The 19731-nt window shown below is 32.1% G+C and overlaps 1 protein-coding gene across 1 annotated transcript; it reads right to left on the reverse strand.

The window, feature by feature from the left end:
- Positions 1-10349: 10349 nt before the first annotated feature.
- On the reverse strand, positions 10350-11950 carry LOC109002304 (basic endochitinase C-like). The gene is made up of 3 exons (XM_018979986.2): positions 11447-11950; positions 11154-11304; positions 10350-10917 (listed from the first exon to the last, which is right to left on the reverse strand). The coding sequence occupies exons 1-3, from the start codon at positions 11907-11909 to the stop codon at positions 10497-10499; spliced, it is 1035 nt and encodes a 344-aa protein (XP_018835531.1). The 5' UTR covers positions 11910-11950; the 3' UTR covers positions 10350-10496.
- Positions 11951-19731: the final 7781 nt, after the last annotated feature.

Raw genomic sequence — 19731 nt, forward strand, 5'->3', positions numbered from 1 at the left:
TAAAATTTTAGTATTTGGATGAAAAAAGAGATTTAAATCTGAACTGAAATGAAGGAAAAGTTGGTCTTAGACTCTTACCTTACCTTGCGTGCATTTGGGGTTGAACAAATTTTTTTCACACACTGCAAATTCCATTTTGTTGCGGAAGAATAAATGGAGAAATTACCATTTTCAGTATCTCAAACTTAATTTGAAGTGTACATTAAAAAACGATAGTAATTACATCTATGTTATTCTTTCATTTTTATGTCCATTAAAAAACCCTGAAAGTCCTGCCCTGGAGAAGTGGGGACTGTAAAGCGGGAGTAGAGATTGCAGGAATTGAAGAAACTTCATATAGACTGCGGTTGAGGGTGTAGAGAGAGGTTAGGGTTCGACGGAGGCGGAAAGAGTACAACGCCATTGCTACTGGTGTTGGCGTTACTTGGCTAGCAAGTTGTGAGAGTAATATGCTTCCGAGGGCTTTGGGGAGGTTTCTAGAGAAATGAAAATAGATATTCGACCGTCGGGGGCTGGAGTACGCATTATATAGTTGTACGATTTGGGCTGTGATTGTCCTTTTGGGTTAATGCACAGCTAGCGCTACCCAAAACCTAAAGGAAAATCTTGAATTTATTAAAAATTTTACTAATACAAAATTTTAAATTCTACAATATAATTAGTATTAAGTTAATTACCTTAGAGAGGAAATATATTATTATTTTTTTGATTGGTGATATATGAATTTAAAAGACCTATATACTTTTTTTTAAAAAAAGAATGGCTTGCAACCATATAGATATCAAGTACAAGCTCAAGCGCTCATAAAATGATATTAAAGAATACGTGTGTCTATTTATAATAATGATTAGAAAATGATAGTATGTCACATGAGTTTGTCTCTTTATTTTGATCGTTCGTGAATTTTAATTTTTAATTTTTTATATTTAATGATTAAGAAAATAATTTTTAGTGTATTGATGTATTTTTCTTAATTTTTAAAAAATATTTAAAGATATTTAAAAAATAAGAAAAAGAAAAAAAATTAAAATATACAATTTGTCCCAACGGGCACTACCAGCAGTCAAAACTGGACCGCACACTACCCATAATGATTTAATGTAAACTTGAATATCTATGTATTTCTATTTCATTTATTTAGGTTGGACTCTTCTATTTTAATTCGCAAGAGACTAGTGATAAGAGACCTACTGCTTGAGTTGGACTTGGATGGGCCTAGACCATAATATAGTCAGGCAATGGTCCGTTACTGGTTACAGCGTGAAATGTCGCAGTAAACCGTGGCTTATCCTGGCAAAGCAATATCCCATTCATATGGGCCATCTGGTGCACCCACCTGGCCAGACTCCTACACAACGATCTTGTAGTTTGTGGACTCGACTAAAAGGGTAAAACAAGACCCATCATCCTGAAATTAAAATGAAGTACATCCAGTGGTATTAATTTTCTGCTTGTTTGGTTACGATAATCTACGTATGCATGGCACGTACACGCGTATATATTCACGATAGCTGGATATATATATAAGAGAAATAATAATTATAATCATGAATGTATAATTATCGTAGAAAAATTTAAAAAATAAATAAATAAATACGAGATCTATATGAAATGAGAATTAATTTTTAATAATATACTCTATTATTTTTCAAAATAACTATACGATGCTTACACGCTCTATAATTATATGTAGCATTATTCTTTAATTAAACATATAGTGTGGACGCTTGATTTAGCCAAAACTCTATCCAACGATGACAAAATACCACATACACGGTGGAGGACATGCCCCATTCCATCTGTCACATGATACATTATTATTATTATTATTATTATTATTATTAAACAGTAGGGAATATTGAAGAATTATTATTATTAAACAGTAGATATATATATGAAGTATTTATATATAGAATAATGCTACATTTTCTACTGTTTAATAGTAATAATTTCGTGTCAAAATTTCAAATTCGAACACGACATGGTAAGATAACGGGTTGACACAACACGACCCGTTAATGAATAAAAAATAAATTGACCCGATCCGTTCCGTTTCAACCTATTTACGTTAATGGGTTGAAGAGACACAATACGACACGACATGATCCGTTTGACTTGATTGATTTTATATAAATATTTAAATATAAATAATATCTATAACAAATAAAAAACTAACTACAAGTCTAAAATTACAATTCAAACAAATATGATCCACACAATTTGTAATAATATTCATTATTAAAATTACATCCCAAATATAATAAACAAAACATACAATGTAAATATACTAATATTACAATCCCAAATATAATAAAAAATTAAAAACACAAATCTAAACAAATTTATCAAGCATCTCCTTTTCATATGTAGCTAGCATTCTGTTGAATACTGAAGTACAATATATATTGACATTAAGGTTTCGTTTGTTTATATATATGAGATGAAAGTTGAATAAAATATTATTAGAATATAAATTTTTAATATTATTTTTGTTTTGAAATTTACAAAAATTGAATTATTTATTATATTTTATGTAGTAGTTTGTGAAAATTGTAATATTGATGAGATATGATTAGATGATTTGTGAAAATATACGAGGCCTAATACAGAGTTAAGGACATCCAGATTTATCTATTTTGGTCCTCAAATTTATCCCTTGGAAATTGGATATACCCATAATTATTCCGGGACGAGGACAACATGAATAACATTCAAGGCTGACACCTTCCCTTAATCAAAGGGAAGATATAGAGAATAGCGTCAAAGAGAGACAGGGAGATGGCCCATGGGAATGGCCAGCGGTGTTTTCAAGTGTGAAAGTCTAGTTGCAAATTTTACTTTTTCCTTATTCATATCTTGAGCTTTCTTGATTCATATTGGAGTTCAAGAGAAATATATAATCTCCAATTACATGTGGTTAATTGCTAATAAGTGCAGTACTTGGGTATGCATCGATGTTAGGCAAAAGGCCTTTGATTATAGCAATCCAAGTTGTCCCCGTAGCCCACTCCGAATATGTCACAGTATCTTTTATAACTCATGGTTTGTTTCCACCGCAATTTCATCTTGATTGTAAATATCTTTGCCTCGAGTACTATTGCGGTCAAGATGGGTTGGCTGAGCTTGACGTCAGCATCAATAGCCATGTAGGGGTACTTTATCCTCCGTTTTGTGGTGGTAAATATAGGAAAAATATATTTACAATTGTGAATTACGTAATTGCCGTATAATCACTTTGAAAAAAAATGAATAAAATATGAGATTTACATAAAAAAATTAATTTTTTAATAGTGGACTTCACCCTTTTTCAAAACGATTACGCGACGGTTACGCACTTCATGATTGTATGTAAAATTACTCGTAAATATATGGGATCAATGAATGACGAGATATTGGCTGCCTTTAGTTCAGTTTGAATTATTTAAATAGTAATGAATTGAGATGGTGAAATAAATTTTATGAAATTTATTTAAGATTAGTTTAAATGTTAAAATGAGTTTAAATATATTTATGATAAGTTCATAAAAAAAGTTGTGGTGCATGTACGTAAAAATGTGTTGAATTAAAAAAATTTATAAATCTTACATATAAAAAAATTTTAAATTGAGACGAGTTTAATAATTTAAAATTTTGGTAACACTAAATAGTATGATCATTTATAAGTCCTAGATCATCATCAAGTGGTCAATAATATGAACACTAAATAATGGTAACAATTTTCAACTTGTTTTAATTTATTTTTTGGTCTAAGTACAAGGCAGGTTTGGGGGTGCATCTCATCTCATCATTACACTATTTTTCAAATCCTTATACAAAATATAATAAATAATTTAATTTTTTCAAATCTCAATTCAACTTTTTAAAATTTTAAAATAATAATAATACTAAAACATAATATTTTAAATATTAAAAAAAAAATACAAAATTCTCAACTCATCCCCAAACTTGACATGCAGGGCACATTTCGATGTCCCTAAAAACTTGGCCTTGACTCTTACCTTACCTTGCGTGCATTTGGGGCTGAACAAATTTTTTTCATACACTGCGGATTTCATTTTGTTGCGGAAGAATAAATGGGAAAATTACCATTTTCAGGATCTCAAACTTAATTTGAGGTGTACATTCAAAAACGACGGTAATTACATCTATGTTATTCTTTCATTTTTATGTCCAATTTTTACCGCATTGTTTAAAAAGTCAAGCTTTTTAAAGCACTCTCATTGGATTAGCCATAGTTAAAAGACAGTTTTGATGAATGTAAGAGAAATTTGACTTTTGACTATTTCATTCACATAAATCTCCATATTGGAATATCTATTTTTTCATTATATAATAATAAAATAATATAAAATAAATTTGATTTTGGTTATTCACATTAAATCTCCACATTAGATTATACATTTATTAATTATATGATCATGAATAACTAATAATTTTAAAAATATTTAATTTTTTTAATTATTAATTTATTTAATTTTATCATATTTTACTATTCTACTTATTATATGTTAATTAATAATCATGTTCTTATTAAATTAATATATCACTAAGTCAAATTAATATATTAATTGTGATAAAATATGTGATAGAAAGAAATGGAGAGAGAAATAATTAATAAAATATGTATTTGATATATGAACAGTAACTTTCAAATTTGAAAAAATTTTTGAAAGTCACTGTAGCTAAATTTCAAATATTTAGAATTTGACTAATCCGATGTGAGTATATTTTACTCTTTAATAGCTAAATATTCATTAGATTTAACTTTTAGATAATTCAATGAGAGTGCTCTAAGCGATTCATTTGGAGCGAGAGAGAGAGAGAGAGAGAAGCCAGATGTTGAGGCCCTTAGCAGAGGCTTACTCGTATGTCTGGACCATTTGCTCGTGTGTGGGCTTGGGTCTTTCAGGAAGTCCAAAACAACTAGCCAGTGGTTATCGTATCAGGCCCCATTTTCCTCTATCGTAACTCGTTCATGTTGTATGTTGAACGGACCGAGAAGAGCACGAAGATCGTCGACATAAACGGTTGGGAATGAAAGATGAGAGTGAAGGGGCGAGATTACCTCAAAATGATGCCCCGGGGAAGTGGAGACTGTAAAGCTGGAGTGGAGATTGAAGGGATTGAAGGAAATTCTGATAAAGAGCGGTGAAGAGCAGAGAGAGAGAGAGGTTAATGCTGTTTGACAGGCGCTGAGAGAGTACAATGCCATTGCTGCTGGTGAAGGCGGTTAGGGGTGTAAATCAGTCCGGTTTGGTCCGAAGGGATGGACCGAAAATTCATTTTTCCCAAACCGCTAGCTATCGGTCCGGTCCAGTCTGGTCCAATTATTTTTTATTTTATTTTTCAAATAAATTAATAAAAAATTATTTAAATTACTAAATTAAAATTAAGTGAATTATTAATATGTATTATATAACTAATTCATTAAAAAAATATTTTATATGGTCAATGATAATAAATTAGATAAAAATTATATCATTAACTTATATAATTATTATATAAAAAATAATATATTAAATTATTAAAAATATATATAGGAGTTCGGTCCAATCCGGACCAAAAATTATAAACCCCTGGACCGGACCAAATTTTTTCGGTCCATAATTTATGGGATTGAAACCAACCAGTCTGGAGGTTGGTCAGGTCCGGTCTGAACTGGACGGTCGTTTTTTTGGGTCCGGACCGACCAGCTTACAGCCCTAATGGTGGTACCTTGGAGCTCTAGAGAGGGGTAAGCTTTGAGGGCTTTGGGGAGGTTAATTTCGAGAGAAAAATAGAGGAGTGAACAAGGGCTAAAATGTGCATCATATATATAGCTATACGATTTGCAAAGCAACATCCCCATGCATATATGGCATCTGGCCGTGCACACGGCCACTCTCTTTACAATCGTTAAAATTCCTTGACAAATTCAATCGTTATTTTTAAATTAAATGATTTTGTCTTAACCAATCATCGCAACATATTTGAGGTGTCTCATGGGCAATTGTGATTACATATATCTATATATCAAAATTTAGGAGTAATAACATCATTTTGTAAACAGTAAATATTACATTAATTAAAAAATAACAAATATTATGAGTTGCTTTTGTCAATCAAGGATTTAGCTACGTTTTTTAATTAGAAGTTCGATTTGAACGACTGTTGAGCTTATAAGGAGCTGGGCATACACAATAGACCAAGAGATATATACCTGAAATGAGTCGTACGTACGTACTGATGAGAGATAGAGAGAACTAGGGCATAAAATAGAAGAATATGGAATACTTCCATGTATTTCATCAATCAGTAAAGAAAACAATATATAGTAAAAGTGAGTAACCCTCTAACTAAGGTGGCATGTGCATACAGGTGATTAAAATAAATTTAATACACTAATAGGTCCCTTCAAGCTGGAGTGTGTAAATTAAGAACACCCAGTTTGGATAGAAGATTATGAAATCTATTGGTTCCTAAAGGCTTAGTAAGAAAACAACCTAATTGATGTTCAGAAGAAACATGTAAAGTAATTACAGTGCCATTTTGAATCAAGTCCCTAACTAAATGACAATCTATCTCAATATGTTTTGTTCTTTCATGAAAAACATGATTAGTAGCAATATGTAATGTTGCTTGACTATCATAATACAAAACAGATGGAGAGGAAAAAATAATTCTGAAATCAGCAAGTAAAGGAGTGAGCCATTTTATTTCACAACATACAGAAGCCATTGAGTGATACTCAGTTTCAGCAGAGGATTTAGAAACAATCACTTGTTTCTTAAACTTTCATGAAATCAGTGAATCACCAAGGAAGATGCAGAAACTAGTGACGCATCTTCTGGAATCAGGACATGTGGCCCAGTCTGAGTCACAAAATCCTTTTAGCTGCAGAGAAGATGAACTGGGAAAAAACAGCTCTTGACCAACAGTAACCTTAACATATCTTTCAACTTTGAGAGCAGCATCATGATGAGATTGGTGTGGGTGGTCCAAAAACTGTCTCAAAGTATTCACAAAATAAGAAATGTCAAGTCTAGTGAGTGTCAAATAAAGAAATCTACCAATCAACCTTCTATAAGATGTTGGATCATCAAGTAAAGGGCCGAAAGATTTAGTTTTGGATTACAGTAAATTTTGATTCATAGGAGAAGTGGCTGGCTTACTAGCAAGAAAACCAGAATCATCAACAATCTCCAGTGCATATTTTGTCTAAGAAAGAGAAATACCTTTAGTAGATTTTGCCACCTCAAGACCCAAAAAATACCTCAAATTGCCAAGGTCTTTCAGCTTGAAATGTAAATGCAGAAAATCCTTAAGGTTAGCAACATATATGGAATTATTAGAGGCAATGATAATATCATCAACATATACCAAATGTGCCATAAAAGAACCACTAGAATACTTTGTAAATAAAAAATAATCAGATTTAGACTGATTAAAACCATAAGTAATCAAAGTAGAAGAGAACTTAGAGAACCACTGATGAGAAGCTTGTTTTAAGCCATACAGAGACTTAAGTAACTTGCATACCTGAGTGTCTCCAAGTTTCGAAAAACAAGGTGGTAATTTCATATAAACTTCTTCATCCAATTTCCTATGAAGAAATAGATTGTTTACATCCAGTTGATGTTATTCCCAGTTGTGAATGGCAGCCAAGGCAAGAAAACAACGAACAGTAGTAAGCTTTGCAATAGGGGAAAAAATATCAAAATAATCAATGCCCTCGTGTTGAGTATAACCCTTGGCCATTAAATGAGACTTTTATCTCTCTAAAGTGCCATTAGATTTCAACTTGCACTTATATACCCATTTACAATCAATTGATTCCTTGCTAGTAGGTAAGTCAGTTAAAACTCAAGTATTATTAGCTTCAAGAGTATTGATTTCAACTGCCATTACATCCCTCCAATAAGGATATTTTATGGCTTGATGAAAAAATTTAGATTCATATAGAGAGTCAACAAAAGAACAAAAATGTTTGTAGGAATTGGAAAATTTGGAATTTGAAAACTTGGAATATGATAAGAATGAAGAAATAGGATAGACAATACTTGCAACTGAAGAACCATCAACCAAAGGAGAAGGAGTAACTTCATTAGATCAAGGAACAATGGTAATGTTGCAAGTAATCAAGTGCTCTTCTATTTCTTGTAGATTTATGGGTAGGAATTGAAACATAATCGTTTTCTAGATTGAATGATGTCGATGGAGTATTGGATGAGGTGAGAGTATCTGATTGAGATTGAGGGGGATTTAGCACAATGTTTGATAAAGGGGCTGGTAAAATAGGATCATGAATGGAAACATAATCTAATGGGGTTATAAAATCTGATTTAAAAGGAAAAATAGTCTTATGAAAGACAACATCTCTTGAGATTAAAAACTTGTGAGTATGGATGTTATACAGTTTATACCCTTTTATGCCAGCTGGATATCCAAGGAATATACAAGCTCGAGCTCAAAGAAAAAATTTGGTTGAAGAAACACCAAGAATGGATGCATAACAAAGGCAACCAAAAACTTTAAGATGATTATATTGAGGTTTAACATAAAATAACACCTCGTATGGTGATTTATTAGAAAGAATAGGAGTTAGAATTCTGTTTATGATATAAACAGTAATTAAAACCCAATCACTCCAAAAATTTAAAGGTATATGAGATTGAAATTTGATGGCTCAATGCTGATGTTTTCTTTCAACAATAGCATTTTGTTGAAGAGTATGTACACAACTAAGGTGATGTATAACCCCTTTATCAGTAAAAAAAGATTTCATATCAAACTCCAAAGTATTATCAGTACGAACAATTTTGATTTTTGAATTAAATTGAACAAAAGAAAAGAATGCTTGTATATAAGATCGATTTTCAGATTTTGATTTAAGTAAGTATATCCAAGTACACCTACTAAAATTATCTACAATTATTAAAAAATAATTGAAGCCATTATAAGAGGATATAGAAAAAGGTCACCATACATCACAATGAATGATTTTAAACACAGATGTTGTATGAAATGTACTCAAAGGAAAAGACAATCGTTTTTGTTTAGCAAGAGGACATATAGCACAATGATTAATATGCTGAGATGTAAGGTTGGAAAGATCAGAAGCAATGTCATGTAATCGAGAATTAGAAATATGTCCAAGTCGACAATGCCATATATAAGAATTATTTTTAACAGAATTATTGTAAAGTGAAGTATCATTATCAACAAAATTACAAGAAATAGAAGTAATGCATGGTACTTGCATTAAATGATATAGTCCTTATGAATGCTTAGCTACTCCAATCGTCCTCTAATTGGAGAGGTCCTGAATATATCAGAAATCATGTTAGAATAACAGAAAACATGATAACTGTGAAATTAATTTGCTTACTAAAATAAGATTGAAAGTAAATTTTGGAACATACAAAACATCAGTTAGAACAAAGGAATCAAAAAGTCTAACCATGCCCTTATGTGTGATTTGAGTATATGACCCATTAGGTAATTTGACATAAATATTGACAATGGAATTTATGGAAGAAAAAGATATAAGTGACCAACTATATGATCAGTTGCACTCGAGTCAAGAATTCAAGATTGAGATAGACTGGAATTATTAGTATTATTAGCAGGAACAATGGAAGTACCTGAAAAACAAGGATTAGGTGTGGAGTGTACAAAAGAATTGTAGGGTGCAGAAACTGTTCCTGCTTGATTTACAGATGGAACATTAGACTGAGTTTGAAGAAATGTAATGAGCTGTTTACGTTGCTCTTGAGAAAAATGAAATGATTAGGTTAAAATTGAATAAAAAAATATTAGATTGGCTAGCATATAATTGATTAATATTAGGGTTTCGAGATTTCAATTTGTATCCAGGAGAATACCCATAAATATTGTAACATTTATCAATGGTGTGCCTTGATAAACAACAATGTGTACAATATGGTTGATCCTTCCAAGGAACAAAAACCTTGCCATGTTTGGATCCATTAGATCCAGTAGATCCATGATTAAAAAATATTGTGCGGATATCATTAGTACTCTTACATTATGATGCCCGTTGATAATTAGGACATGATCCGAAATTATCCATTCTGATATTCATATTTATCCCTTTTAGGATATATTTACTTGCATATATATATATATATATATATTTAAAAGGGTTATATATATATATATGTACACGTAATTCTCATGTATTATTTTTCTGTATATATATATTTACTTGCATATATTTTTATATATTAATATTTCATCTGCATATAATTCGAAAAAAAGCTTTGGCAGTGCGAACAAGAAATAATGTGAATCACATCACACACATAATATATATATATATATATAATAATCATGAATTTCTATATTAATTCTTTATTATTTTTTCTCAAAGAAAAGCCACGATACCTCTAATTTTATTCATAATCTTCACTTTTGGCTGAAGAATACCTTTTACACTAAAAACCATGTAATTTTAGTAGCTTCCTCATTAGACGTACAAGAAAACCAACCTGCAATTACATTATATGGTTTATTAAATATTTTACAGGCATGTGGATAGCAGCGCCGTCGGCGAAAGAACGTTGATTATAGCAATCCAAGTTGTCACCATAGCTTACTCCAAATTCGTCACAGTAAGTCGTATAGAACCCGATCCTATTAGCCACTCTATCATCGTAACCATGCCCGCATTCGAGCCCACCGTTGATTATGTTGGTGATGACACCGTAGCCTGGAATTCGACCTGCGGATATGTCCGCGGCAGAAGGTACCCATTTTCCGATTATAACATCGTGGCTGGATGGCTTGTTTCCTTGCGCCGTCATCCAAAACCATATGGCTGTCTTGAATGATATGATCGGGTCTGTGGCTACCAGATCCGGATTATTTAGGAGATCATATCCAAGGGCTTCACCTGCTTGCCCATAATTGTAGTTCCTGAAATTTCAATAAAAATCCAAATCAGGATTATATATATATCAAATTAATCTAGCTATATCATGATTGGTATTTATATATGAACCCTCTTTATGAGGCTAACTAGCTGCGCGCATGCAGTGTCATGATGCCGATCGAGAAGCAGATCGAGATATTGAAGCAGAGAACTAATTAATATATATGTCATAAAGTCATATTTAGATCGAGCATCTTTGTTTAGATTTAGAGAGATATACCAAGTGAGTTGAATGGGTCCACGGCCATAGTATTGTTTGCCTGGAACGCATGGCCATTCTGCACTGGGACTACAATAGTCCTGTTTGTTTCTTTCCGTAATAAAGCAATATCCCCATGCAAATGGACCACCTGGTGCAGTTGCCCACCCTCCTACACGTACACAAAAAGTATTATCATTTGGTGTTAGATTTTGTGACGATCATGATCATACGTACTTAAACATATATACATGATGATTAACATTAACAGATCAGTAGTTCTGTGTGCAAATTAGCTAAAAACAATAGCCAACCTGTGGTTTCATGAGAGGTTTGACCCAAGAAAGCAGCAATCTCCCTTTTACGCGTATCAACATCACCAGTAGTGCCAAAGCCAGTAAAAGATCGTGCAGCAGCAAGGAAAGCATCATAACTGTAGAACCCATTACCTTCGCAACTGGGATCATTCCTATATGGGAGCAGTTTGTCGAAAAGAGACGAGGTGATGATGCTGCTAACATCGTCGCCACTGGGTGTAGGGCTTGGGGGTGGGGGTGGGGTTGGGACGATGGGAGATGGAGGAGGAGGAGGAGAAGGGCATTGGCTCTGACAGCCAGGTCCACAGTGGTCGGCCGTGTTGCCACACCACCCCCATTGGCTACAACATAGCCCATTCGGACATAGAGCACCCCCAGCTTGCATTCCACATTGTTCTGCTGAGGTTGATCCAGCAAGCATGAAAGTGAAAAAGAGAAATATCCATGAAACAAGGTTCATTTTTTATCTTTGAAGGTATATTTGGGGCTATCGATATACATGTTTTGTGCAAGAGAATGGTGGGTTTATATACTGTTATTATAAGGTAGGAGTTTGCTAGTGGATTTTTTCCTCGATTATCATGTGGTCAATATGGGTTGGCTGATTAGCTTAACTTCATCGACGGGGACGAAGCGTGGGTCGAAGGGGCCCAGGGCCCCCGGGTTGAAGAAAAGATTACTTATTAAATTTAGACGGGACCTAAATAGACATGCACCTCTTCTCAGGCAGCTAGCTCTAGCTAGCAATCGATTGCTTGCTAGAATAGCAATATGATTGCTAGCTAGCAATATATTCGTTATTCACGTTTGTAATTAATCGAATGCGCCTCAAATTTATCCGTTGAATATACTTTTTGTTCTTTCGGTGGTTGGTTCCACGGGTTAATTAAGTATTATTGGGATTTGAAAATTTTAATTATAAGCGATTTTGTACATTAATATTTATATATCTATTTAATATAATTAATCAGAAAGTAAATTTTATTAAAAATAATATTAATTTAAATTTAGAATATAAAGGTAACAATATTAATATGTAAATTGATACAAAAATTTGTTTGTACATAACAAAACTCATTAGGATATGTTAAGAAGAGAAATGATATTTATTGTCTTAGGTACTGTTTGGATTTAGAGATAATTTCATTCTATCTCATTTCATTATTATAATTTTCTCAAATTCTCATACAAAATATAATAAATAATTTAATTTTTTTAGATTTAAAAATAATAATAATATTAAAAAATAATATTTTAATAATATTTATTCAACTCATTTTATATCATTCCATTTTACTATCCAAGCAAGTTATTAAAATCTATAAGTCTTGCATAATTTTTTTAAAAAAATTAGATAAATTAGATATTTATATTAAAAAAATTATTTTTTAATAATAAATTATAGTTTTTCTAAAGAAAATGGTGAAACAGAGACGTTTGAATTCGAAGATGACTTGAAATGAGTTGAGATGGATTGTAAATAGTAGTAAGATTAGTTATGAATAGTAATAAAATTTATAAGTTAAAGTTGTTGAATGGTAATAAATTACGATGAGTTAAGTTGAAATTAACTTAGATAAACCGTAAATACAAAGTTCCGCTTACTCTTCTAAAACTGTTTGTATCGTTACTATCGCGTCACATTCGTCAGTCTTGGAACATGACCTGGTGACGTGTCCGCAGTAGAAGGTACCAATTTTCCAATGATAACATCGTGGCTGGATCATGGATGGCTTGTTTCCCTGCACTGTCATCTAGAACCATATTCCTGGCCATATATAGTACTGTTTGCCAGGAGCCCATGGCCAAGCTGCAAGCATTAGTACTTGACGTACAATAGTCTCATTTGTTTCTTTCCCATTCATTGGAGTCCAATGATTGGACCATCTGCAGGCTGGTGCAGTTGCCCACCAGATGTTTGTTGATTCCTTTTTTTTATTTTCGCATGCCGCATCGTTCCCATGTTTGAGGCTTTTGAGCTGAGCAGTTGGTCGAAAAGAGATGAGCCTATGGTCATGGTGCTGCTAACATCGCCACTGGGTGTTGGAGCTTTGCCTGATTTCATCTTTGAGACCCATGTACGTACGATCCGGCCGGCCCACTTTTGTGGTGGAAAACTTGCGGATGACGTAACATATCTTTTCAGGCACTGCCGGCCGCGGCTTTCATTTTGTTGATGTGTCTGAACAAAAGTTCCGTTTCGTTTTGTTTTTAAATTCGTCTCAATTTATTATTATTATTTTTTAAAATTTTAATATAAAATATAATAAATAATTTAATTTTTTTTAATTCTAAAATAATAATAATATTAAAAAATAATATTCTAATAATATTTTATCATCTCAATTCAACTCAATAAAACTTAGTTCAACATCCAAACGCAACTTAAATTTCATTTTCAAAGTCTCAAATGGTAAGTTTAAGACGAAATTTTAAGAAATTGTGGTAATTTAAAGATGTAAATAATGTGAAATCACTATTTATATCAAAAGTTTAAACTGATAAAAATATGTACGTTAAATTATATTCTTAACACTTTCCTTTATGTGTATGTCAGAATTCTCTTAATGAGTGGGCTCAATATGTACAATATTTAAATGCGATGGACTGTAGATTCAAAATTTGAATCTAAGACCTCTTTTCTGATATCTCGTGGAATATTTTAATTATATGTCTTCACTCTCATCTCACATTTGGGCAAGATTCTCCTTTAATAAGTTAGTCGATCACATTGGATATTTAATTATTTGGGTGAGGTGTAGAGTTAGGACTTAAACTCATGATCCCGACTCTAATATCATGTGAAACCATCACTTATTTAATGAACATAATATACCGTTTATTCAATTACACCTGTGTTCTTTTATTAAGATTTAAGTGTTGGATTTTTACTATATTTTCTAAAGAGTTAACATGACACTATTTATCAATCCTGAGCAATGAAGTTTTTTTAATCCTTGAACCAAATAAAAAATTTATCACATTACATATAGAATAAGGTATTATTAAAAATTAATGTTTATACAATTAATTTTAATGATATTACATTCTGTAATAAGTTGAGAGTGTATCACAACATCTGTATTTCAAGCTTATAACGTAATAATTTTTCAAATATAACTATACTTGTCTCTGGTTTTCACCCATGGTCCCCGGATCGAGTTGTCCCATATATATGTATACATCTTCGCGTGGAGCTAGCAATTGGTTGAATAGTACAGGACATGATCACGTTACGTACCCACGTTGGCAATTAAGGAAATCCGAAACTATCTATTCCGGTAGTGATAGGATTATTACCTATTACTATCCATCTACTGGTCAAGGATATTTTAAATTTTTTTTTTTAATCATTTTTTTAAGTATTTTGTTAACATCCTTAATCACTAAAAAAAAATTAAAAAAAAATAATTTTATTAATACTCACTTCCTTAATCATTAATTAAAATTAAAAAATACAAAAAAATCAAATACAAAAGAATAGTAAATACGTAGTAGTAAGATAGTAACCTTATCATTATTCATCATATCCTAACTTAGACACTATTACCAGAAGGGAAATATTCTACCCAATGTAAAAGTAATTCTAAATATTGACATGATTTAATGTAGTTTTTCAAATTATAAAATTATTTTTATTATAAAATAGATCTAGTACATCAGGTGAAGTCATATATATTTGTAAGATTACTTTTATATAATATCTTTATGACTATAACACTCCTCTTATGAAGTCCACATTCGATCCCACATTTATCACAGGCTTAGGACTCGTCTTGCTGAGGTATAAAGTATCAATTCTAAAACAAAAATACTTGTTGCAACCGGCACCCCATTTAATAAAAATTTTCATTTATCTCTCTTACTCTCTCCAATTCATTTTTTCTCTCTCTATCAATTTAATTTGTTGTAATTATTCCCTCTCTTTTTATAATCATGCCCGAGTGTTTATTTATGTACGAGCATGGATTGAACGGCTAGTTTAAAACATGGTACAAAAATGTCACAAACGGTTAGATATCATTAATGATACTTCACAAAACAAAAACAATTAAAGAATAAAATTACATGGGAAAAACAAAAATCAATGCCTTGATGAGAGAAGATTTGCATCAACTGGGTGAAGTTGGAGTTCCTAATTGAGACATTGAGAGCCAAGTTGTAGTGAGGAGTGTTGTCGTTGGCTGTAAAGATGAACTGGATGAGCCGGATGTCGGTGACGCAGAACTTGATCTCGTTGTGGAGGAAGATGAGCCTGAAGATGAAGCCCGTGAGGGCTACGATGACGAGCACGGTGAAAAGGATTTGAAGAACAAGACTTATAAGGCAACTGATCAAGAGTCACCCACAAAGTTGCAGCAGCAACAGTCGCACCCATCTTTTGCTCCCATGGTGTAACAACTCAGACTCAGAGAGAAAAAGTTGTGAGAGAGAGAGAGATAGTTGCTTGCGATAAAAGCACGAGCTAGTGTATGAAAAATGGAAAAAGAAAAGAAAAAAGAAATAACTTATTTAGGAAAACTATATGCCAGGAAAAGAATAAGGAAAAAAGAGAGAGATAAGAAACGAATAAATGGAAGAAAAAAGAGAAAGATAGAGGTTTGTTTTATGATAATCTTTCTTTCTTTTTACTTTTGTCATTTTTATTATTTTTTATTTCACATAACATGTCACATACAACCCGATTATCTCCCGTTCTGTACGTCCCAATTGTACCTAGCAAAACTCATTTTCCAATAAATGGATGGCTTGTTTTGGATATTGTAGTTTGTAAATCCAAAAGCATACGAGCACGGCTACTCCCACGGAAAATTTGGTATTGAATAGTCTAAATTATTTTTCTCTCTTTTTTTTTAGCCATTTTTTAAACCCTTTTAAATATTTAAAAAAAATTTAAAAAGTGTTAGTATTTTTAATAATAATATTTATTTCCATTGTTTTTAGTAGCCGTTGGTTAAAGGGCTTGTGAGCCGTTTGTTATGGCCTTTAGTTACCTTCAGTGTTTTTCTTTATCGTTTTGATCGCTAAGCTCACTTTGTTTTTTATCTCATTAAATTCTGGACGTTGGCTTCATTATTTTTGTTTCTTCCCGTTATGTCCATTACGTCGTCCAGAGTCTCTCTCTTAGTCCGATTTATATATATTTGTTCTGATCTTTCGGTACGGATGTGATATATTCTTGAGAATGAGTGAGATAAGAAAAATAAGTTTTGAGAATATATATTTTTGAGAGTATTTTCAGATAAAGAAAAATATTTTTTTGGTGAAGCTTTGAATTCAATTATTTGTATAGAATTGATTCGGATTATACGACAATTAATTGAATTATTGTATTTTGAAAGAGTCAAATCAAGAAGAATTACGTTAATAAATAAAAAACATTATAAGTGTTGTATTTTTATTATAATTTTTTAAAGAATTACGTTATATATTATATTTTAATCTCACTATCAATACATCATGTCACTAATTGTCAATCCTGATTCCTGACGTTACTCTTTATTTTTCAAAAAATAATATATTAAAAAGTATTATATGAGTAATTCCATGTAACCAAATAAAAAATATTACGTCACATATACGACTAAATAGCCATGTCAGGCGTTACATGACATGAGCTACCAAAGGCAAAAAGAACAATGCCGACAATAACAAAGATAAGATATATTTTAACCAAAGTTTAATATGTACATGCACTGCTAAAAGGAGGGCAGGGGGAAAATGACTAAAAAAATATGAAACATTAACGGCCGTTGGTTTGAAATGAATCAGGCCGCCAGCTTGTTAATCGTAATATATATATATATATATATATATATATATGTATACACACTAGCAGTGGCTAAATATGTAACACGTTTGCTATATCTGCCTAATTGAAAAATAAAATAAAATGTGACTTCAAATATTAAGATAATCTAATACATAAGAGTGAAATTACTGTTTATTAAAAGTGTCTATAACATCAATAGTAATGAACAGTTTAAAACAGTGATCAATATCCAGCATATTCTTCTGCTGTCGTTCCTTTGCATCTTGTTTTTCTTCTTCTCTTTGTCGCATGTTTGTTTTCTTTCTACAGCTCAAAAACATAAGTATATTTCTTCTTCGTTTCCCTTCTTCCCCGTTTGATTTCTTCTTCATTTCAGATGTATTTTCACATCTCTATTTTTGTTTCTTCTTCGTTTCTTTTTGGTTTAAAGAGAGGAAGAGAGAGAGTTGTCGTGTGCGTGCGAATGCCAGTGTGCGACGGAGAGGGAAATGGAGGTTCGTGGTGGTTGGGTTACGTAGAGATTGTCGCCGGTGTGAAGTGGTGGAGGTGCGGTGGCTTGGGTGGCAGCGTACTGCTACACAGGTTGAGAGAAGTGGGAGAAACCCATTTTGGATGGATTTTTGCGGAGGAGAGATAGGGTTGCGCGTGTGGGACGTCGGTGGTGGCAGGGTTGGTCGCCGGCTGAGGGGAATTCGCCTGTGGTGGTCGTGATGGTAGGTGGCCGCGTACGGCTGCGCCGGTTGAGAGAATTGGGAGAAATCCTTTTCGGATGGGTTTATGAGGGTGAGAGATAGGGCTGCACTTGGGAGACATCGGTGGTGTCTCGGTTGGTCGTCGGCGTAAGAGGGACCCACCGGTGGTGGCGGTGAGACTGGCTAGCGCACGGCGGTGCCGGGCTATGCTGAATGAGAACAGGCCGTGGTGATTAATCGGGTAAGAAGAGAGAGACAAAGTGAAGAAAAAATAATTAATAAAATCGATATAAAATAACTACATAAAAATAATATATGTTAAAAAAATATCTAATTACTTGTTATTAATAAATAATAGTAAATTCTTTTTTTTTTTTAGGATAAAACTGAATATATAATATATATGTAGCTAGGAATATTTAAGATATGAACTGATGCATGCATGTGATGCGCGCACCATGCATATAGGAAGATATATATATATATATATATGGAAATTGTCTCCGTATATATGTAACGTGTGCAATGGCAAAAAGATCGTCAAATCCTATGTACTAGCTACCTAGCTAGCTAGGGGCCTAAAACCAAACCAGGGTCAGCCCCATTTTGAGGAAAACCGCTCGAGATGATCAGTTGCATGCAGGTGTTGACATCATTTAAGACGTTTCAATTTCAATGGAAGACCCTCGTGATCATGCTCTCTCTGTGCTAAATAATGCATGGCCGATACATGCATTTTCGCATATTTTATTCATTATTTTGTGATAAACGCACAGGAAAATTGTGCTTAGTCTCTAAATTCATTTCATGCAGAAATATTTATTATATATAGGCAAGTTTGAGAGATGAAATGAGAATTTTATATTTTATTTCAGAGTTTAAAATATTATATTTCAGAATTATTATTGTCTTGAGATTTGAAAAATGTGAATTGAGATTTGAAAAAGTTGAATTGTTAATTATATTTTATATGAGGATTTGAAAAATGTGTAATAATTAGATGATATGAGAATTTTATGTCTCATCCCACCACCCAAACCTGTCTTAAATATTGTAAAATTATGTTCAAGCAAAAAAATAGATCATACAATTCGGTGCAGATTTAGATCAATTCTAAAAACAACATCACAAAAACTTCAATGTTCTCTCCATAAATGTTGTGAATGAGGATAACACACCACCTTTGAATACATAACCCCCAAACTTTACTTTCAATAATGAAAAAAAGAATTATGTAATATTTAATCGTTTAAAAAATAAACTATAATATTAATTCGAAACATAATCATTTACTTTCCAAACTTGCTTGAACTTATGGTTTGTTTAAACTTATTGCTATTTGAATTAATAGTTTTTAATTAGAATGATCTATATTATCCTCATAGACCTTATCATTAAATTCTCTTGTTCTATACTGGATGTTTATATTTTAGAACAATTTAATACAGGGCAAACGTGCCTCGCACGTAACTTCACCGCTAGTATGGCTAAACATGTAACACTTTGACACATCTACCTAATTGAAGAAAAAAATAAAGTGTTACTTCAAATATTAAAATATTCTAATGCATAAGAGTGAAATTACTGTTTATTTATGTTCATAATTTATTATGGAATTTAAATTATATTAAAATTTTAAATTAATTAGATAGTTTTATTCTTTTAAAAATATTCAGTAAAACTTCATCATTTATTTAGTAATGAAAAATTAATATTTTATAAATTAAAGTTGATTTTAAGTGTATGGTATAATATTTATATTTTAATTATCTATTTTATGTTATTTTAAATGAATATTTAAACCTTTACTGTTAGAT

This window comes from Juglans regia, chromosome 16 (genome assembly GCF_001411555.2).
Source record: "Juglans regia cultivar Chandler chromosome 16, Walnut 2.0, whole genome shotgun sequence".
In the NCBI taxonomy this organism is placed as follows: Eukaryota; Viridiplantae; Streptophyta; class Magnoliopsida; order Fagales; family Juglandaceae; genus Juglans; species Juglans regia.

Bases quoted from the DNA above. Each gene is read 5' to 3' on its own strand.
- LOC109002304 (XM_018979986.2), bottom strand. From the start codon at position 11,909: ATGAACCTTGTTTCATGGATATTTCTCTTTTTCACTTTCATGCTTGCT. The intron at 11,305-11,446 runs GTTGGCTATTGT...GTGTACGTGTAG, and splicing joins AACCTCTCATGAAACCACAG to GAGGGTGGGCAACTGCACCA. The intron at 10,918-11,153 runs GTATATCTCTCT...TTGAAATTTCAG, and splicing joins GGACCCATTCAACTCACTTG to GAACTACAATTATGGGCAAG.